At 37.9% G+C, this 22,591-nt stretch overlaps 2 protein-coding genes across 4 annotated transcripts; both read left to right on the top strand.

Annotated features, from left to right (window-relative positions):
* Window positions 1–931: 931 nt before the first annotated feature.
* znf280d (zinc finger protein 280D) lies at window positions 932–12,349 on the top strand. 3 transcript variants are annotated; one of them, XM_034116895.1, is made up of 18 exons: window positions 932–1,089; window positions 2,479–2,609; window positions 2,706–2,911; window positions 3,002–3,101; window positions 3,265–3,495; window positions 3,591–3,677; window positions 3,791–3,879; window positions 4,338–4,525; window positions 7,063–7,220; window positions 7,314–7,414; window positions 7,503–7,649; window positions 8,096–8,230; window positions 8,320–8,537; window positions 9,410–9,550; window positions 9,635–9,703; window positions 9,802–9,917; window positions 10,005–10,026; window positions 10,846–12,349. In XM_034116895.1, exons 2-18 carry the CDS (start codon window positions 2,486–2,488, stop codon window positions 11,168–11,170), a joined length of 2,457 nt encoding a protein of 818 aa, XP_033972786.1. In that variant the 5' UTR covers window positions 932–1,089; window positions 2,479–2,485; the 3' UTR covers window positions 11,171–12,349. The 3 variants fall into 3 exon arrangements, with proteins under 3 accessions (XP_033972786.1, XP_033972789.1, XP_033972788.1); XM_034116897.1 differs by lacking the exon at window positions 932–1,089 and adding an exon at window positions 1,095–1,180; XM_034116898.1 differs by lacking the exon at window positions 10,005–10,026 and having other exon boundaries at window positions 10,846–10,991.
* Window positions 12,350–13,129: 780 nt separating this feature from the next.
* mns1 (meiosis-specific nuclear structural 1) lies at window positions 13,130–22,531 on the top strand. Its single transcript, XM_034116101.1, has 10 exons — window positions 13,130–13,268; window positions 13,406–13,615; window positions 15,149–15,276; window positions 15,416–15,518; window positions 16,285–16,514; window positions 17,308–17,524; window positions 17,635–17,742; window positions 20,171–20,428; window positions 22,145–22,270; window positions 22,361–22,531. Exons 1-10 carry the CDS (start codon window positions 13,266–13,268, stop codon window positions 22,469–22,471), a joined length of 1,494 nt encoding a protein of 497 aa, XP_033971992.1. The 5' UTR covers window positions 13,130–13,265; the 3' UTR covers window positions 22,472–22,531.
* Window positions 22,532–22,591: the final 60 nt, after the last annotated feature.

Below are 22,591 nucleotides of genomic sequence, written 5' to 3'. Positions count from 1 at the left end.
ATATTAGAGAAAATGCAGGGCTCAACAGTGATGAGCTTAAAATGTAACATTGAATGCCAGCCTATTTAGACAACAAAAAACATTCTTGCAAGAGGAGGTAATGTGTCTTATGGAAGGTTTCTCCTAAAGATTGATACAGGATGCATCTCTGCCCTGTATTATTAATTCCAGACTGCCACCTGTTGGACAAACTCAGATCACACAATCCTCCCTGTATGTTCCTCACTAATAAATACACTGACAGAATGTTGATTAAGTCTATTGCAACCAGGGCATGGTTTATAAATATTTTATGTTTTAATGATATTTAAAATATTGAAGATATTCATTAAATGAATTGAGCTGCCCTACCAGAATGTATTTGTGATTTTGTGCGTATTTTCACTTAAAGTGTGTTGAAAATTGAAATGTCTGATTTGGTTATGTTGTTGTTTCTACAGGTGATGACAATATTAAGCCAGAGCCTCTTTCTCTTCAGGGATGGTCAGATGGTGTTGTCCACACTTCTCAGGTGCATCAGGTTCTTTCAGTTTCCACAGTCCTGAATGATATGCAACATCAACTAACCAGATGCAGTCAGATCAACCCAACTCACAGACCTTCTCTGTACCTTTCTCTTTGCCGTGCTTTACCATACTTAAAGTTGAATCTAGCACATCAAAGCAAAGTCTGGCAGCATGTTCACCACATGGAGTCAGGGGAGTATGTGAAGGAGATGAGACAGGTTCTCTAACTGGTTCTCTGTCTTCATCCTGACCATGCTCCTTACTAAAATAGATTTTACTTAAAAGTAAAAGTATAAACTACTACTAGTCACTTTACACCACTAGTACATATACATTACAACATACTGTATAGGCTGACACAGAGGAAGTGATAAGGAGAAAGGCGGCCGGCAATCTGATTGGTCCACACAGTCCGAGCATTTCCGGTGTCTTTGGAGAGGCGATACTTCTCCCTTCCCCTCTGTGTGATGTCCAGTAAACCCGCACTGTCTGATACACATATCCCCCTCAGACCCACGGCTGGTGCTGCAGCTTGTATCTAGACCCGGGTCTGCGCTGAGAGCCAGGGGCCAGGGTGAGAGAGGTAGGCTGAAACACAAACTCTGAGGGCGGTCTTTGTCCCGACATCCCAGTCAATGTGAGCATGCTAACGGATCCTAGCTAGCTAATGTTTGGTGAGCTGATCGACAACTCAATTCTAGGATGAATTTAAGATGATGTGTGATGAAGTCCTGCAAATCATTACTTAAACAAGGCATAATTAATCAACCCCATCGCAGACTGCAGCAGGTGATCACCAGGAGCAGTGGAAATCATACATGTTAGCTAGTTAGCATTAGCTACCTAGCTGCTGTAAAGAAAAGAGGCTAACAACAACAGAGCAGTTACATCTGAGCCAGCTGCGCTAACATCACTTTTATTTATGCTAAAAAAAAGCTTTATGTGGTGACTGTTCGACGTTTGAAGCAGGATATTATTGACGTTTCTAATTAATTAAAACACATCGTATAATACATTTAGGATTTTGTTGTAAGGAGAATAATGTTAGCTCAAAAATAAACCAGCATATGTTACCGTTCTTGGATTTATTTAATCAACTTGTACTTTATTTGACAAGAAAAAAGCTCATGTTATTTACCTGTCAAACTGAAACAAATAATGATAAAGAAGTAATAAATGTGTTTGTTTTTTTAGTGTATTTGTTTATACAGCAATGTCTACAGCAATATTTTATTTCATATTGAAAAGCAATTAGAACGTTTTGTTAAAAAAATAAGCCTTTATTATGATCTAGTCAGAATAACCACAATTCATATTGCTGCCCGTGTCATATTGATTTTTGCAAATATATTGAGCAAAGTTGTCAGCCCAAGACTAAAGGGTTTCTACTGCAGACATTATGATCCGTCATAGTAGGTAAAAGCAGCTTTATTTAAATCAGACATTGTTCATTTTATTACTCGCACCTGAGCTTTTCCAGGTGTGACAATTCAAAAATGTATCGTCTCCCTGCCATTTGCTTAAAAAAATAATTAAATGTTGAGGAAGACTGTGCCTCTCATATTAATAAATGTATAGATCCCATAACATTTGAGAATTATTACCAGGTTTTTCATCTCGTTATAAAGCACCCAGGCTGTTTTTGGCACCATCTTAATCAAGTTGATTTAATTCAATTTGTGAACATCAACGCTAACTTAATGGCTTTGTAAAACTAGTGGTTTTATTTGTTCCTAAGGGGACTTTTTTTAATGGTTTTTAGGTATTTTTTGTATCTTTATATTTATCATCTGCTACAAGTATATCAAATAGTTATCCCAATATTTGTACCCAAGTTTTGACTTAAAATGCCCCTGAATAAAAGCTGCCTGTAAAATATATTGGGTCATTGGTTTGCCTTATTTGTCAAAACGTTAGATAATATATAGTATAGCTCAAGTTGACTAAATATTTCGTTTTTTTCCTCTTACAGCTCCACAATGTCTGAACTTTTTATGGAGTGTGTGGAGGAGGAGCTGGAGCCGTGGCAGAAACAAGCTCCTGAAGTTCACTTGATAGATGATGATGATGATGATGATGAGCCCATCTTCGTTGGAGTGCTCTGTATGTCATAGAACATTTTAAACATATTTATGTGAAGCATTACTTGCATCTAATTTGATTATTTACTTATTTTGGCTCTTTTGTTTGTTATTGCAGCTAATAACCAGAAGGAGGGTAGACCCAACCCTCCACCTCCTCAGAGTAACCGTGCAGGGAAACAGGAACTCAAGCCTCTTGCTCCTCAGCCGGCCAGTGGCCCCTACCCCATAATGCTGCCGTTGAGTGTGGCTGGAAATGCCGTGAATACTACAGCACCCAATCTGCCAACATTGACCCCGCAGCCTCTTATCGTCAATAACCAGGTATTGTTGGTATTAAAATAATATTTGCTAATTCGATCCAATAAGCAAAAACACCTGTTAAGTGGGGATTTGTTTTGTTTTTTGTTTCAGGGCTTTATTGTCACTTCTCCGCATCTAGCAAACAACAGTGACTTTATTGCCTCTCTTGGGAGCCAGTACCCTCCTGGGACCTCATTTACAATAGTACCAGGTAAATACAAAGTGAAATATACAACTCAGGAGTAACTTGTCTTCCCCTAATGACCAGTGATTTTATTCTGAGACTGTAATAGTAACGCCTCATTAAAGGCATTTCTATATTTAAGCTGGAGATACCGAGTGTATCAGGAGAGTTCGTCTGTTTTGTCTTCCAGCTGGTCAGCAGCATCTTTTCCAGCAGATCACCACCGCCACCGTAATGCCCGGTGCTGTCCACAGACCTCAGGTGCAACAAATCAGCAACAACGTTGTGACTTTATCCAACGTTCAGAGTCCTGCTGTTTACTCTGCACAGCCTCAACAGCTGCAACTCAACTGGTCCAACCCACAACCTCTAAAGACCTTTTCTGTGCCAGCAAATGCCCTTTACAATGACAATAACAGAGGTATTTTCTCTTCTGATGTACCAAATAACCATGCTTTATCATACTTGCAGATCAATCAGCTGACAATAACTAAAATGTTAATGTATTTGTTTTAGGATTGCTTCCAGAACAAATTTTAGTCAAGCGAGTGTTACCACCACAGCAAAAGGACAGCGTACCCAAAAAAGCCAAGTTTGAATTGGGTACGTTTCTATACAGATTTGTAATGTCATTACTGTAGACACACCCTTTACGTTTTTTTGTTATTTGTGGGGGTTATTAGATTCAGAAATAACATGTAAATTGTTTTTTGTAGGGTCAGTGAAAAATGGGGTATTAAAGAAACAGTGCCCAAAGTGTCGAGAAGAATTCCTCTCACAGGAGGCCCTGACGTTTCACCTGCTGGTGAGTTAAAATCTTGTGGAACCATGTCAATGAGTCAATGAGAATGTGTTAGTAAAGTATCCACTGAACGATGAACGGCTTATTATACAGATTGATTATGACCCCAGGTTAAAATTGAATGTTGGTGTTAGAAAAGCAAAATGTTTCTTATTATTACAACTATTTCTGTTTCCTAGTGGTTTATTTTTCTAACTTGACTCAAAGATTGGATGTGATTGATAAACAAAATCCCCTCAACATGATTTTGACGTTTGTTATTTACCAATAATCACATCACACTTTTATTTGTTTTTGCCTAGTCTATTTCCCCACCCTCATTTCTGTTTTTTGTTGTTAATATAACAAACATTTAGACATCAGTATTATTAAGTAAAACGTTGGATGAATCATTGAAGTGTTTTAAATACAAATCAGACCCCAACGCTGTCGTATTCATGTAAAACACGTTGTTATTTCAGAGCTGCTGTGCAGTGTTAGAAGCTTCAGCCGAATCAGCCGTGAACATCGGTGCAAACAAGCGCATCATGCTGGTTTCAGATTTCTACTACGGCAGATCTGACGGAAATATGATGAAGAAGGATGCGCAGAAACCCAACACCACTTTCAAGTGCCAGAGCTGTTCAAAAGTTCTCAAGAACAATATCAGGTATGATCATGTTCGTTTTCTTTCTTTCAGTAAAATAACAGCGTAATATTCCATAAATAAATATGTTTTGGTTTTTCTGTACATAATCGGCAAGGTGCAGCATTGTATGTTTGTTGTTTATGGTGTAATGCATCACTGAAAGATCAATCACTGCGTTGTTGTGGTGATGCAGGTGGATTTGTATGATTTAATGTTGTTGTTTTTTGTGTATTTTTGTGTAACACAGCTGAACTACTGATGTGAGTTTAGTTTTCACCCTCTTTTCAATAACTACATTCAGTAGTTGATATCCTCTCAAAAGCAGATTGGGACTTACATTTTAAAGAACTTGGTGAAAAGAGATTTGTCTTGAGCCCATAATGAAATCTGGACATCTTCGCTGTCCCTCGCTGCACTTCTCCTCTCAGATGGATGACAGTATCAGAGCGTTTTTCCCCATGGGCCTAAAGATGAAAAATGACTGCTAGTTTAGGTGTGTAGGAACTGCCTCGTTGATTAAATAACTTTGCTTCAGAACATTGGAAAAAAAGCCTCTGTAAGCCGCTTTTAATGGACAACCACATTTGTACTGCAACCATACTCTCAAAGCTGAGGTCATAGTTCATCCACATAAAAGTCTCTATTAGGGGAGCTGAGGCAGCAGAATCTGCAGGCTGAGAAATGGGCCTCGCCTCGACAGGGCAGCAGTGGCAGGGAGCTGAGGAGGGGAGCGCTACATCATTAGGCCAAACTGAAGTCTTTGTGTAATTGCTGAAATTATAACAGCCATTAAACATGCTTGTAAAGTGAGGTGAAAAGAGTATGTCATATTTCTTTAAAGCCTCTGGGACTTGGAACTGCAGATAAACGGGGCATGAATATTAATGGTTTTGTTTAAAAGGACCTAATTTGTATTTTAACAATATACATTAAATCGATGCAAATCTCCTGCATTTGTTGATTAAGTGGTTGTTGTTGTGTGTGTAGGATAATGTCACAATTGGTTGAATGAAGAGCAATTGTTATTTTAAAGCTGCAACTAGCGTATCAATTTGTAGGAAAAAATAAATATTGACTAAATGGCTAATGCGAATTGAGAGGCCAATGTACATTATTTTTATTAAATAGACAAATAATATATAATTATACATATTATATTAAACCATTATTTGTCAATGAATAGCCTCAAATATTTTATGTCAATTACTTTAGAGCTGCAACTGACAATTACCGGTACTTTTAAATATTCATTAGCAATTAATTATCGATTATTTCATCAATTATTATTTTTTTCCCCCAACAAAAATTCTATCAGTGTTTCCAAAAGCCCAGGTTGTTGTCTTCAAATGTATTGTCCTGTCTACAACTACAAGATATTTAGTTTACTGTTTTTAAAAAAGTAAAAAAGAACAGACACATTTGTCCTGTAAATGAAACCGCTATTGAATTTGATGAATTCTCACATTTACAGGGAAGTTTTTTGGGAAGGTGTTTGCATCTGATATCATAACATATTGATGAAAATAACTACAGGGACAAGCAGGCTGATCATTTACGGGTTGCTTCTTAAAATGTGGTTTTAAAGGTCACCTATTATGCAAAATCCACTTTTTCATGTCTTTTATACATAAATATGTGTCCCTTCTGTGTAAAGAGATTCTGAAAGTTTCAGGAAAAAAGATTCTCTCACTTTTTGTCCTGATCCATTTATATAAAAACCTGTCTGAAAATGAGCTGATCAGATTTTGGCCACTTTATGTCACAACGATTTTTTGGCTTGTGTAACCATTAGCCAATAACCAACCAGGGTAACCCCCCCCCCCCCCCCCCCCCCCCCCCCCCCCCCCACCACCTTATCACCTGAATCTCCTCCTAGAGCACCATTGTGTTATTTTTAACCAAATATCTCTGAGGGGCGTGGGGAGTGGCTCCTTATTTTCATCTAATAGAAGGGGTGTCAAACTCAATTTCATCGCGGGCCACATTCGCATAAAGGTTGCACTCAAAGGGCCGGTTGTAACTATATAAATATATAATATATATATATAAAATAATGTTTTATATTACATTATTGCCTCTGCATTGGATTATTATCAGATAGGATAATAACTTAGTAATTAACTACGTCTGAATGCAGAAGTCCAGGGCAAGTAATTGCAAGTCTCTTCAGTGTGCATGTCACAAAATGAGATGCATTGTGGGACATGTAGTTTATGGGCAACCTGCTTCTGTAAAGTGGCATGTAACCGTATAATAAAAGTATTATATTCTTTGCAAGCTCTTGCGGGGCCACATAAAATGAAGTCGCGGGCCGGATTTGGCCCCTGGGCCTTGAGTTTGAGACCCCTGATCTAAAGTAACAGACAGATAATCAGCACTTTAAAAAAAGGGCTGAAACAGAGGGGATTATGGGATGCTACAATGCATGATCTGTTTGGTATTTCGAGCCAAACACTTCAGAGACATCTTTGTATATAACTGAAACTTATAATATATTGATGAAAAACAGTATAATAGGGGACCTTTAATACTCAATGTGTGTTTACCCTGTCTCCCAGGTACATGAACCACATGAAGCACCACTTGGAGCTGGAGAAGCAGAACAGTGAGAGCTGGGAAAGCTACACCACCTGCCAGCATTGCTACCGGCAGTACATGACTCCGTTCCAGCTGCAGTGCCACATCGAGAGCGCTCACAGCTCCATCGAATCCTCCAGTATGACATAAATATCTATACAGCTTAATCTGATCAATCTGCTCAAATGTAGCCATTTGTAATGTTCTTTTTCTTTCCTTTAATTTTTTCTAGCAAATTGCAAGATATGTGAGCTGGCGTTTGAGTCAGAGCAGGTTCTCCTGGAACACATGAAGGACAACCACAAGCCCGGGGAAATGCCTTACATCTGCAACGTATGTCACTTTATTACCGGTATGTGATTTTAAGTTGAATGTTAGAGAGTATTCACTGATATTCACACTATGCTTTACTCCTTCACAGGTCTGCGATTACAGGTCGTCTTTCTTCTCAGACGTGGAGACACATTTCCGAAGTGTCCATGATAACACCAAAGACCTGCTCTGTCCTTTCTGTCTCAAAGTTCTTAGAAATGGTCCTCTATACATGCAACACTACATGAAACATCAGGTGAGACACTCCTTTAATGTAGTCTGTTAAAAAATGTGTAAAGCCTATCTAAAGTATCATTTTGAAATACAGATTTGGAGTTATAGCTGACACAGCAATGTGTTTATTGCGAATTCTTAAGATTGTAAAAGTATTTTTACAGGAGTTGGAAGTCGCTCTTGGTTTGTATTGGCTTCATCTCCTAGGTTGGATTGATTTGGTTGTCTGCCTTACACTGTAACGTAGTAAATAAAAGGCTGACAGGAAAACCTGTTTCTCTTCACCTAGAGGAGCAATGAATATGGAAGAGTTGGAACCAAACTAAATTCATTTCTACTCTATTAATAACAAAGAAGTTAATTTCTTACTCCCAATATTCTCCAAGTGATTCCAAATGAAAAATCTCAGCAATTAGCCTGTAGTCGCACCGCTTAATCATGTTTTTCTTTACTTTCTTTATTTTTCAGAAAAAATCGATCCATCGCTGTGGAAAATGCAGACTGAATTTTCTCACACACAGGGAGAAACTGGATCACAAGAATAACGTCCACAAAACCTTTAAAAAACCCAAAGCTCTGGAAGGTCTTCCTCCAGGAACCAAGGTGTGACCCTACAACATTTATTTAAGATCTGTTTACTATTCTTAAAAATATACAATTTAATTTGAATGTGCATTGTGTTTTTCTTCCAGGTGACCATTCGAGCGTCCCTCACAGGAAAGGCTCCAACGCTGAACTGCTCCACTGATCCATCCAGCCTTGTTTTCACCCCAGAAAGTTTCAACCAAAAAACCAAGCCTCCTGTCAGTGGATCCAAGTCCAAGTCAAACGTCTCTGCAGGAAAAGCCAAGACGAGCAAGAAGAAAGATCTCCAGTCCAACAAACACAATCTGTCGCTCAGGAACATCAGGTGAACTTCACACACAGCAGGCAGAGACATGACAGCAAGAACGACATCTTTAACACGATTCTTTGCTTCAACAGACTGAAAAATATTTATATTGACCGCATGATTAGCGTGGCTTAAATCATTTATGATATTGATTTTATCTCAATTGAGAATTTAAATAAATATAATCTCAATAATGATAAAAATGCTATCGGTTAAATCTATTTTTTGTGTATAGTGTGTTTTGTCTTTTGTCAGATATATTTATCTCAACATAAGAGTGCAGGGAGTTAGAGACAGGGTCTTATAATGTATACTTTTTTACAATTTAAACATTATGAGAACGTTTTAGCACTACCATCCCTTCCCAATAAAATAATCATCTTTAGCATGTCCATCCTAATCGTTAATGCCCCCCCCCCCCACTGAACACTAATTTAGGGCCCCACCTCCTGGTCATCCATGACGGGTGGAAGCAGATTAATAGGTGTTATTAAAGCATAGGAATACACAAAGGAGCTAATGACCTTTTTTATTAATTTTCCTGACTGTTATCATTAGGCTGGCTAAAAATAATATAGAGTATAGCGATTATTCCTTTTCCTTAAACTAATGAGTGGGATATTTGGCTAATTGCGCTCAGTAATCAAAAACAATATGCCATCTTAAGTCACATAATGACCCATAAGATCACAAGATAAAATATGTAGCTGAAGAATTTAGAGAACCTGCAGACCTCTCATAAATAACAAAGTAAATGGTTATTGCTTTGTTCATCTGCTTCAATAAACCAACTGTGACATCCTAACAGCTATTCTAGTAATTGTCTGTCTCGTCCATGCTTGAATATATTTGTGTTTTGTTCTCTCTTTTTTTTAATGCCCAAATTTCAGAGTCGATGCAGGACAATTCACGTGCATCGAGTGCAACACACAAGTGGACCACTTCTTTTCTCATTTCCCAATGATATCAAATTGCGGTGCGTGCAAATATCGGACGAGTTGCAAAGTCGCCATTGGGAATCATATGATAAGGTGAGAGAAAAACGTTACCTTATGTTTAACACAGTGTTTTCATCTGATTAATCGTTTGACATATTTGTCTTTCCTCTTTGTTAGATTTCATAGTACCATAACCAAAAACAGATTCTTGAAAATGAATCAGAAGAAGGCTTCATCGGCTTCAAAGTAAGTACGCTTCATAAAGTCTGTTCTGCATTCAACATTAAATACAGAGTGTTTTCTGTTTGAAATTAAACATCACATACGGTTTGTTTATTCCCCAGAATAACCCTGGTCTGTCTGAACTGCGACCTCCTCGTGGACGCATCAGGCGGTGACCTGATGACCAGACATTTAACTGACAAACCAAATCACATATGCAAAGTCATTCAGGAAAAGGGTACGTTTTCCTTTCACCTATAACGCCTGGCTCGTGTTTAGTGTGACACATTTCTTGAAAGGCTGTCCTTTGTTTTTAACCCAGCAGATATCAAAGCCAAAGGTCGAGTGTGAGTAGAAACTACTACCCACTTTACATCTTGTCGTTCGATTATCTCCAATCTATAAATCATAACACAAAAGATGTTGAAGACCAATTAACATTTACTCAAATCGAAAACCCGCTGGAATTAAATTGTATGTTTTTCTTCTGCTTTTGCTACAAATCGGCTCTGTAAATCACATTTTGTGTGGCCTGATTGAAGGGAAAGTCCAGAACTAGAAGTGCTTTGTTTTACAACGTTGCTCCCTGTCTTTTCACTAACCATATGAAACTCTTTTTATCTGTGATTAAAGAACTTGTTTTTATACAGCCAATAAATTGTTTAATTTGAATATTTCCAGCAGGCAGTGATGCTTGTTGGACCAATAGCCATTCCATTATTGGTATAAAGACACATTTCTTCAACAACACAAAGAGGTTCCAAAGTCAATAAACAGAAAATATATTCACCAACTATTACTATAATTGTTTAAGAGTATGCTGTTTTTATCCTCTCAAAAATGTATATTTCCTGCTTTTCTCAGTTTAATACTGTGTCTTAAGGTGGATATCTTTGGGTTTTGGACTGTCAAAAAAAGACCCTTAAAGACATCACCTGTGCTTTGACAGATTAAACGATAATGGATATATTTGTTGGTTACAGCCCTTTACATCATTGTAACCTCTTTGGTTTTAATAATGATAGAGTGCTTGCTAACACATTTTCACTACCGCTATTTCATAAGTTTTGTTAGCAGTGTGTTTTGCTTACAAAGTGACAATAGCATATTGCTGCATGTAAATCTAAAGGATTCCTTTAAAATAATGTCCTCTTCCTTTCTTGCAGTCATCTCTTCTTGAGGCAGCCAGCAAAATCGTTCTATCTCTTGACGACGGTGCCGGTTTTAACACCAAAGGAAATGGACTTGAAAGTGGTTGAAAGTCTGTCTTTCGCCACTGCGGATAGACCAGAGCCGATTGTACCAGCAGGTGATAGCGAAAAGGCTTCCACAGAAATCAGTGTGGTTGAAGGTTCCTCTGAAGGACACTTGTTGCTGCCCGCTGTATCGTCTTCCTGTGCATCAGAGTCAGTGTGTAACTCTGAGAGCCTGAAAGAAAGTGAGCAGCTCCCTGAGCATGAGACGAGGGAACAACCAACCAAATCAGAATGAACCTCTACACCAACTAACACATGTATAGCTAGGTATTTAATTAAGAGTCCATCAGTCAGACCTTGGCATTGTTTTCTTTAATATAGAAAAATATGAAAATGGTGCTTTGCTGCTGGTATTTTCCACCATTCCCCTCTAGGTTCATGTGTTAAGCAAAGTCCAATCCAACAACGGAAATATAAATAAATCTTCTGTTAAAATACCATTTCCTAAAAGGATGTTGAGTATCTTAGTATTTTTTTATAGAAAAAATACAATAATTAAAGTCTTCTTTGTTGCCCTAAAAGCCATATAATCAAGTATTGTCATTCTTAACATCATTAACGTTGATGTTTGTGGCTCAGCTTTTTAAGGACAGTTAAGATTATTTATGATTTGCTTGGTTGAGAAAAAGGACTAAATTGTCAGATGACAACTGATTGTGAAACTCACTCAGTGGCAAATGCTCAAGTTGTTTCTGGGGATTTATTCATACAATTTCAATTCTGTCTTCCCATCAAAATAATAAATACTAAAATGTTTTAATGCCTTTTTCTGGACAGAGAAACGTGTGTCAACAGTCAGAAAATTGTTTTTAAGAAATATATCGGACATGTATAGAAATGTCTAGCTTGAGATGTTATTCCCTTAGAAAAATTATGTTGGAAATGTATTGGTTAACAGATAATTAAGAAATGGTAGAGGGTATAGTGTGAAAAAGTAACCACAACTGTGTGAGGATTGAGCAGAATAATATGTGAATACCATTATAATTAAGTTTAATTTGTTGTCTTACTTTTAAATGATGTGAAAGTGCCAGCTTGTGAAAGAAAGGTGAACATGTTACTTTTTGTGGAGGTACTCAGCATGAGACTTATGTTACAGCTGCCTGTTGATGGAGGATTCCTTGTATTTTTGCATCAACAGTTTAAAAAGAAAAGTCCCTGTAGCTCTGGATAACCTGTTCACTTTGACTCAATATTTCAAAAGTTATTTCATAGCTTTTTAAAAAGGGTTTTCACTTGTATATACAGAATTTGTAGAGGACATCTGTAAATGCATCTTTGTCTACGATGGCACTGTAAATGTATTCCAGAGCTTTTGACATTTGTTTGAATATATTGTGTTCACCGAGAGCTAAAACCCCTGGTTTAATGCTTACCTGTTCTTTATGTAAATACAGTTTTAATACAAAAGGTCTGACGCTTTGAGTGTTATTTATCTGAATGTTGCTCCGATGCATCACTGATGTAAAGGACATGTTTTCCCCCCTTATTGAACAATCAAAGAGATAAAGAATTTCACTGCTAGATTCACAGTGCACTGCGGTGCTAATAAAGCTCATATTTACACACATGTAACACATGTAAACATTTACATTTAAGTAAGGACTAAAAGAGTGACTCGCACACATTTGAATTCAGTTACAACAGCTTTCTCAAAATTGCAACATAATTGCAAGTTTTATTGAAGATCGAAATTCTGTAAAACACACATAACCAAATCACAAATTGAGTGCATTACTCATATAAAATGTTCATTAATTATCACTACATTTGAAAATTGAAAATACAAGATTATTTTTTGAACATTATCGGGAAATATGATACATTTCTAAAATGACATTTCTTTGTTCCAGTTTTTCATTAAAAAATATTCAGTACATGTATTTCATTTCATTGCATACAAATACAAAAAATGCTAAAACAAATATTAGGAAAAGGGGAGGAAATCAAAAACATTTACTAGTTTTTGACAATTGATAATGTTTGACTTCATACATACGTACATTATAGATAGCCTGCCCTAGTCAAACAGCAGGCTACGTTTAAAATGAATCTGGTAAACATGAAGCTGTGAGGTGAAGAAGAGATTTGGATTGTACCGGCAGGTGACGTCATGGTTCAAACTCATTTTGATTGGCCGAGCTTACGGCGACGCGGCGTTCCTAGGACAACCAGATGCCAAACAACACACCGAGAACATTTAGCGTCTCGTCAGGATAACAACGGCATCAATATGAACTTCAATTTAATAAATTCATAATTGTTTACAAATTAAAGAGTTAATATTAACTAAGTCGGGAAGGAGGACATCGACGAAAAGCACCTAAAACATGGTAAACTTTCTGCTGAACCGAAGTTAAACTTACCTTTAGCTTAACTGCTACAAGCAGAGCAGCTAACATCAACCTGTTGACGCAGCACCTGTTGAGTTTATTCAATGTTTTCTTACGTGTCTTTTCCACTGGGACAGAGTCGTAACCGGGCGTACAGCCAGCAGCAGAGGCTGATGTCTCAGAGGCAGAACCAGGAGCAGCACCGGCAGGAGGAGGCCGGGCGCGCGGACAGAGAGCGGCAGCAGCAGGCCGGGCTGCGGCACGAGGACAGCTTCGAGAGGAAGAGGCTGATGAGGCAGGTGAAGGAGGAGCTGAGGGACAGACAGGTGGAGGCCGCTCTCATCCAGGTAAGTGGGTCTCCTCACTAAGGCATTGTGGGTCGGCTCTGCAGGGCACCCTGTCTCCACTGCATTTTTTTGATATCACTTGCATCAAATTTTCCCTACACAAAACAAATAATTTACACATGTTTTTGTGAATATATATCCTTTACCATTGTCCCATCTCTACACCGTGTCACCCCATGAACAAGAGGGATAAACAAAGGTTAAGGTTAGTTTAAACATGCATTACATTACATGAATGCACACAATGTACAACAATATCTGGGTTTTTTTTTATTTTTTTTTATATCACTGCCGATTTTTATTCCATATTTTATTCCCTTTTATTCCATTCCATTGCAATGTAAATACTGTTATATTTTACTATATTTTTTATTATTTAAAAAAAAATCTAGTTCTCTACCTGTGTTTTAAATTCTTGCTTTACTTGTGTGTATGCACCACGACACCAAGTCAAATTCCTCATACGTGTAAACCTACCTAGTAATAAACCTGATTCTGATTCTTCTGAAACATAGCACATTTCAGACACAAAGGATTCAAAGTGCTTAAAACATAATAATTAAAAACAAAATGAATTGAACTAAAAGACAACTCATGAAAGGATGGTTAGAAAATTGACATTGTAAATACAGATAATGCAGCAAGTGCTGAAGTGCTATGATAACACATAGTTAGATGGTCTTTGGAAAATCAGCATACAGAGAAAGGTTCTCAGCCTTTATTTAAAAGAACCCGGGTTTGGGGCAGACTTCAGATATTTAGGAAGTTTGGTCTGCGGAGCATAGAAGCTAAAAGCTGCTTCAACACAATAATCAATGAGATGGCTTTGTAAAAATAAGTAACACTCAATACATAAAATAACATACAAATATATTGATCCTGAGCACATGGGAATACGTTTAAGAATACAAGACCATATTTATACCTTATTTTTTATCTTGTGCCATTATAAAATCAATATACCTCTCTCACTTAAGCCAATATTTGTTCGGCCCTCTTACGATTATATGATATTTTTTATACATAGCATCAGTTGTATTGTTTTCCCTTACACTCCCATCTCCATCAGGAAATACACTCTTTTGACCATTAGCCCTAAAAAACGTTCTAGGGCAACCATTATACAGTATTTCACAATAAGTTGCAGCTCACTTCATGCTACACACATAGAAATTGTAAAAAAAAAACACCAAATATACAAGATAATATAAATAAACACATCTTCAAATTGAGCGGCCCCTTTTATTTTGCTGAAAAAATCACCAAATGGCAAACCAGTTTCAGGTGAAGAAATGAAACAACATTTAGTGGGTAACATGAGGAACCTGTTTTAAAGGGGACCTATCATGCAAAATGCACTTTTTGATGTCTTTTATACATAAAGATGTGTCCCCGGTGTGTCAGGGAACTCACATTTGATCCATGGTAAATATCTGTCTTATTGGTTATCACCAGTTAAACATGTAATGATACACAGTACTGTAACTTACCTAAACTCAGATGTTTATAATCATAACTATCTTTGACTTGCAGGCAGAGGAGCAGAGAGCAACCAGAATACAACAACTAGAACAAGAGGAGAGGTTGGCTAAAGAGCTGGCCCGCATCAACTGTGAGACCCAAAGAGAAGAGAAAATGAGGCAGCATATTAAAGAGAACAGGTACACCTACACATGCTCCATAACCTGGACTCACTTTATAATCCGGCTCAAAATGCAAATGCTTTCTTGCTGTTGTGTTGTCTTTCTCTGCTTTGGTCTCTTCAGTACCTATGATCAAGTCGGTTTGAATACTTTTCAGCATGGAGCTTCGAGAGCTGGAGTCGAAGCTGAAGTCTGCCTATCTGAATAAGGAGAGAGCTGCGCAGATTGCTGAGCATGAAGCTATGAGGCTTGAGACAATGGTGAGCACGGTCCGCATTCATTTCAATCAGCTACTCCCAACAACATAACCTAAGTCTGAACCACTGGTTGTAGAAGATTAATTCTGTTCTTAAAATATTTCATTTAAAACTAGATTTTTCTTTGCAGCTAACGGGCAGAGATCCAGTATTATTTAATCAAGAACATAATAGAAGGGACTGTTTATGAAGTACATGCAGGCTTAATTACCTTTTTTCATTAGGTCCCATATTTAAAGTGCATTGATATTCACTTTTGATCAGTTAGGAGTGAAACATATCCTTATTTCTCCTAACAAGGAGCTATTAACAAGGACCTATTAACAAGGAGTTAGTAACAAGGAGCTATTAACAAGGAGCTATTAACAAGGAGCTAGTAACAAGGAGCTAGTAACAAGGAGCTATTAACAAGGAGCTAGTAACAAGGAGTTAGTAACAAGGAGTTAGTAACAAGGAGCTATTAACAAGGACCTATTAACAAGGAGCTATTAACAAGGAGCTAGTAACAAGGAGCTAGTAACAAGGAGCTATTAACAAGGAGCTATTAACAAGGAGCTAGTAACAAGGAGCTATTAACAAGGAGCTAGTAACAAGGAGCTAGTAACAAGGAGCTATTAACAAGGAGCTAGTAACAAGGAGCTAGTAACAAGGAGCTAGTAACAAGGAGCTAGTAACAAGGAGCTAGTAACAAGGAGCTATTAACAAGGAGCTATTAACTTCACAAAAACACATAATATTTTCCTCAGTGTATGTCTTTTCTTTGAATTAGCGCGAGGTGGCAGATTTTGGACGCAAGATGAAGAGTGAACTTGAGCGAGCGGCCGCTGAGAAGCTGAAGCTGGAGCAGAAACATCTGGAGGAAACGGTAGAGTATCAGAGAGAGCTGGAGCTGCAGCTCATGGAGAAGGAGCGCAAGAGACAAGAGGCGTACGAGGAGTTCCTCAAAGAGAAGCTCCTGGTGGATGAGATCGTCAGAAAGATTTATGATGAGGATCAGATGTGAGTCCTTCGGTGCCAATATTTACAGCATTTAAGAGAATTGCAAAAAAAGTACACATTTTCTAGATTAACCCAACAATCAAGGGGTATGATATTACCTAGAATACATATTCCATGGATTTGAGTTGGCCATGTTTATACTGGGTAAAGAACATATGTTTAGACAAATTATGTGATTTAAGTGACTTAAATCGGGGGCGGGCAGGGAAGATAGTGGCCGACCCCTCCCACCCTGGACACAAACTGTTCACCCCCCTCCCCTCTGGCAGGAGGCTGCGCTCCATCAGGACCAAAACCTCTCGCCACCTGAACAGTTTCTTCCCCTCCGCTACCGGCCTCTTAAACAAGGCCCGGCCCCCCCACTGACACTTACCTCAGCCACAACGTAGTCTCTATATCCATTACATTAATGCACACAATGTTCATACTGCTTACTGCACATATTTCTTGTTTCATATTTCATATTTTATATCCTATAATTCATTCATAGCATTCTATTTCCATGTAAATTACTGCTTTATCTTATTGCTATTTCACTATATTTTATTACGGTGTCCTTAAAGATTTCTTGTTTTATATTTGATGTCTGCACCATGACATCAAGTCAAATTCCTCGTATGTGTGAACCTACCTGGCAATAAACCTGTTTCTGATTCTGTGTATCTGTCCTTGACTCAAAATACTACAGGATGCATTTAAAATAGAGTATCTACTAGCTTCCGTTTCTTCTCCAAGAAGGAGATAAGCCTTTGGTAGTGTGAGGGGTTTTTTAAATGATGTTGTTCTCCTGAAGGGAGAGGCAGCTGAAGCTGGAGAAGGTCAGAGCCACTCAGCAGCACATCGAAGACTTCAAGAAGCACCAGGCGGAGTGGAGGCGCATGGAGCGAGAGAGGATGGAGGCGGAGAACAGGCGCATCATGGAGTTTGCGAGCCAGCAGGAGCACATGGAGGAGAGCAAGATGGCCAAGATCAGAGAGAGAGAAGAAGCAAAGGAGCATCTTCATAAAATCGTAATCATTTAGACAAATACGTTTTTTAAATCAAAATTAACCCTAACCCTTTTTAGATTTTCATTCAACGACACATAACTGTATATCTGGCACTCCTCTCTGTTCCCTAGCTGTCTGAGAAAATGGAAGCGAAAAGGCAGCAGCAAGAAGAGATGGAGCGAGTCCGTGAGGAACTTCATTCAGAAGAACAAGAAGAGGCTCACAGGCAGAAAGAAATTGTAAGTATCTTTGCTTTACTTTCTCACATGTTAGACATTCATGCTAGTTATCAAACGATTGTTTTGTTAATGGTTTGGCCCAAAAACATGAAAATGAGACCATCATGAGAAAAGAGATGTACAAAGACACTCCGGGCTATGAATTTAAAAGCTCCACTTGTGGGGGAAACTTCTGAAGCAATTGGAGTCAGGACTCAGAGGCACGAGGAGAGCTGGAGCTTTGATGGCAAACACTGACGGTTTATTTGGAGTTACGGCCGGAGAATTGACAAGACAGGTGGTGTGTCACGAGTTGACACGGCGGTTGCCAAACCAATTCTGAATAACTCTTTCTATACGGGTTCCTACGGTCATTAAAAACCTGGAAAAGTCATGGAAATTCAAAATGCTAATTCCAGGCCCTGGAAAAGTTATGGAAAACAATATTTTTCCCAAAGTTTTGGAAAAGTCATGGAAATGTAACTAAAGTTGCATCAAATATAATTTATATTTTATTTAATCGCCGAAATAGTAATACTATAATGATAATAAATACTGTATCGTATAGTAATGAAACGTAAAATGGCATTTAACTGACGAGGTATTTTGCTGGTGAGAGATTTTAGTTGCTTTAGCCTGTAGGAGCTAGTAAGCCTACTATTTGATTTGTTTTAGATAGGCACAACATGTTTCATATGCAGACCTTATTTTCCTGTTCCATGTTAAAATAAACCATTTTCAGTGGTACCGCTGAGAAAGGGTAATTTTTTTGGTCATGGAAAATTAGGTAAAGGCAACAGTTCTAAATTGGTTTGAGTCCTACTTAAAGGACAGAAAAAACTTTGTTTCTATAGGTAAATACACATCTGAGTTGACAAATATGACATGTGGGGTACCTCAAGGCTCCATCTTGGGGCCTCTTCTCTTTAACATCTACATGCTACCACTAGCTCAGATAATGAAAAACAACAAAATAAGTTACCATAGCTATGCGGATGACACACAAATTTACGTAACAATTTCACCAGGAGATTATGCTCCAATTCAAACACTGAGTAAGTGCATTGAACAAATCAATGACTGGATGTGTCAGAACTTTCTCCAATTAAACAAAGATAAAACTGAGGTAATGGTTTTTGGAGCCAAGGCAGAACGTATAAAAGTTAGCGCTGAGCTTCAGTCTGCAATGTTCAAAACAACAGATAGAGCCAGAAATCTAGGTGTAGTCATGGACTCTGACCTGAGTTTCAACAGTCACATTAAAACAGTTACTAAATCAGCCTACTATCACCTAAAGAACATATCTAGGATTAAAAGACTAATGTCACAGCAGGATTTGGAAAAACTTGTCCATGCTTTTATCTTCAGTAGACTCGACTACTGTAATAGTGTCTTTACAGGTCTCACTAAAAGATCTATTAGAAAGCTGCAGCTGATTCAGAACGCCGCTGCTCGAGTCCTCACTAACACTAAGAAAGTGGATCACATCACTCCTGTTCTGAAGTCTTTACACTGGCTTCCTGTGTGTCAAAGAATAGATTTCAAAATATTGTTGCTGGTTTATAAAGCTTTGAATGGTTTAGGCCCAAAATACATGTCTGACCTACTGCTAAATTATGAACCATCCAGAACTCTCAGGTCTTCAGGGACTGGTCAGCTTTCTGTCCCCAGAGTCAGAACTAAACATGGTAAAGCAGCATTCAGTTATTATGCTCCAAATATCTGGAACAAACTCCCAGAAACCTGCAGGTCCGCTGCAACTCTTACTACTTTTAAATCCAGGCTGAAGACTTTTCTTTTTGCCGCTGCTTTTAATTGAACTATTCACATCTTAAACTGCACTGTAACTTTTATCCATGTATTTTTTCTTTTAATGTTTATTTTATTATCTTTTCTTTTTAATGACTGATTTTAAATGCCATTTTCTTAATGTCTTCCATTTTTGTAAAGCACTTTGAATTGCCTTGTGTTGAAAGGTGCTATATAAATAAACTTGCCTTGCCTTGCCTAAAGGTCATGGAGAAGTCATGGAAAAGTCATTGAAAATCATTGGTAAAAAAATGTATGAACCCTGACTGTAGCTCGAGGTTTTAACTAGTTCGGAGTGTAATAATCAACATTCTTCATCAGTGAGACTAAAGCAATATGGACCCTGAATCTAACTAGAGCTCTCATCCATAGGAAAGAATGTGCGCCAGGGAACCTACATCCCTGAACAGTAAACCACCTCATGGCGGCTTGTGCTCTGTCATAGACTGGCAACAACAATGCGCCCAAGCTGCTCCTCCTTAAGAGAGATAGCAGCAATACCCAAGGCCGTAGACCTATGCCATGGGAAAGGAGACAGTGAGAGGAGAAAATGATGAACTGTGTCAAAGGTTGAATACCTAAGCAAATGATTCCCCAACACCACTGAATGATTATTATTATTATTATTTTAATCTAATAGAAAGAGATGGAAAAGAAAATCCGCCAGAGGCTGACGATGCAGCAGACCTGCCAGGAGCAGATGGCCTTCAAAGAGATGCGAAGGCAGGCAGAGAAAGACGAAGAGGAGGCCTTCAGGAAAATAATGATGGCTAAGTTTGCCGAGGACGATCGTTTGGAGCAGATGAACGCCCAGAAACGACGCATGAAGCAACTCGAGCACAAACGGGAGGTGGAGAAACTGATAGAGGACAGAAGAAGGCAGCATGAGGCGGACAAGGTACGAACCACACTCTGTTATATCCAAGTTAAAGCAGTGCTGGTGTGGTTTTAATATCAGGTGTTATGCTGCTCGTACTACACTGTGTATACATATCGCTGTTTAATCATGATTATATTTTGAATCTTATGGACAATGAAAGAAAGTACAAGATGTATATGAGGAACAAAGCAAAACACACTACACTCATATTTCACTGTGCGGCTATGGCGATACTTCAAGATTCAAAGGTTTTATTGTCATATGCACTGTAGCTCTCTTCACGACACAGACACAGGTCGGTTCTTTAAAACGGGCGTTTATTTCTTGGAGTTTTCATCTTGTAGCCTCCCCTCTTCCGTTACGCCGTGAGAACTAAAACAACGAATAACACGTAGACATAGCCAAACATATTAGCATATTGTGCTACACATATATGAATGAAAATAGGACATATGAAAACATAAAACAAATACCTCGTTGGCCGCTTGTCGTGAAAGGAGATTCATCTTTAAAGTTCCTTTTCCGTATAACCTTGTCAAATTAAAACTTTGTCACAGACTTCAGCAGAGCTTCAAATAAAGACGTCAACCCACGTTGAGTTGTCCAGTGTATCAACAAAGCACGCAGTACCAGTACATGAACAAACATTAGTTCCTAGGCACAGGAAACAACAAACACTTCTTGGTTTAACATATACAACAAACTGTATTAAATCATGCCATATTTAACGATTATAATATTACATGAAATAAAGTATTTATTTATTGAATTTAACTATGAAATTAATTGCGTTCGGTTGTTCTTTTTAATTAAGGCAACTTTGTTACGTAATTTACATGCACCAAGCTACAGTGTAGAAATGGCAATGAAATTCTTCTGACCGGAGCTCCTCCCACAATGCAACATATATAATAACATACAAAATAAAAAGTAGTCCAAGAAGTCTATATACTGTACATGTCAATAGAATATGGGATATGTTAGGGCTGCTCGATTATGGCAAAAATCATAATCACGATTATTTGGGTCAATAATTGATATCACGATTATTAAAAATGATTATCCATTTACTTTGAAAACATACATTTATTGAAAAAAAAATGTGAACAGTATGTTTTTAACAGTTGATTACCCTGAACTTTAAGTATAATTCAACTGAAAAACCAATTTACAAAATAATTTCAAAAAACAATCGTTTTATTTCGATTACGTTGTTTTCGTAATCGTTGCAAGCCAAAATCGTAATCGAGATTAAAATACGATTAATTCCACAGCCCTAGGATATGTACAAGAACAGAATATGAAATTAAATAATTAAATACGGTTTATTGCGGTTTATAAAATGGACTTTTATTAATCCCCGTGGGGAAATTCAGTTGTTTAAACAACAGGGTAAGGGTGAAAAAACAGGACTGATTCACACAGAGTAATACAATCAAAAATAAGATCAAAGATTACAAATAAAAATAATAATAATGACAAACTATGAAATAAGAGATTAATACAAAAAATGAAAATAAGAATACAAATATGTATATATATACATATTTGGTCATATAAACTATGAATTAAAATGAAAATAGACATATATACAAGTTGGGTCATATATACATATTATATATATATTAACATGGGTGTGTGGAAACAGTGTGAATTTACAGTATGTCCAGTGATTGTTTTACATACTTAAATATAATGTCAGATTTGATAATAACTTTCATATCTCTCTTTAAGGAACTGGAGGCTAAAGAAAAGGCGATTGAGGAGGAGAGGCAGGCGCTGCGTCGGCAGATTATCGAAGAGGAGAGGCAGCGACTTCTTAAACGCCACGCAACAAAACTCCTTGGATACCTCCCAAAGGTATGATGCAGAGCATGAAGCATGAATAACACTGATTCATATCTCCTGTTGGTGGAACGAGTGTATGACCATGAGTGTGTCCTTGTTCAGGGCTTGCTCCGTGAAGACGACCTGCAGCACTTTGATGAAGACTTCAGAAAGAACTTTGAAAAGCGTCCGGCAGATATCTCCTCTGAGGACGGCTGGGAGGACGATCAGTAGACGTTTGATCTGAACTTCATGACACTAGATGGCATTTTAGAGTTACCTTGGTAGCAATTGAGTGATTTCATCGTTCAGGATTCATGAAGGAACTTTATTAGCACTCAGTACAAAAACAAA

Source organism: Trematomus bernacchii, unplaced genomic scaffold (assembly GCF_902827165.1).
Source record: "Trematomus bernacchii unplaced genomic scaffold, fTreBer1.1, whole genome shotgun sequence".
In the NCBI taxonomy this organism is placed as follows: Eukaryota; Metazoa; Chordata; class Actinopteri; order Perciformes; family Nototheniidae; genus Trematomus; species Trematomus bernacchii.
The sequence above is the reverse complement of the archived record's forward strand: the minus strand, read 5'-3'. Positions and strand labels throughout refer to the sequence as shown.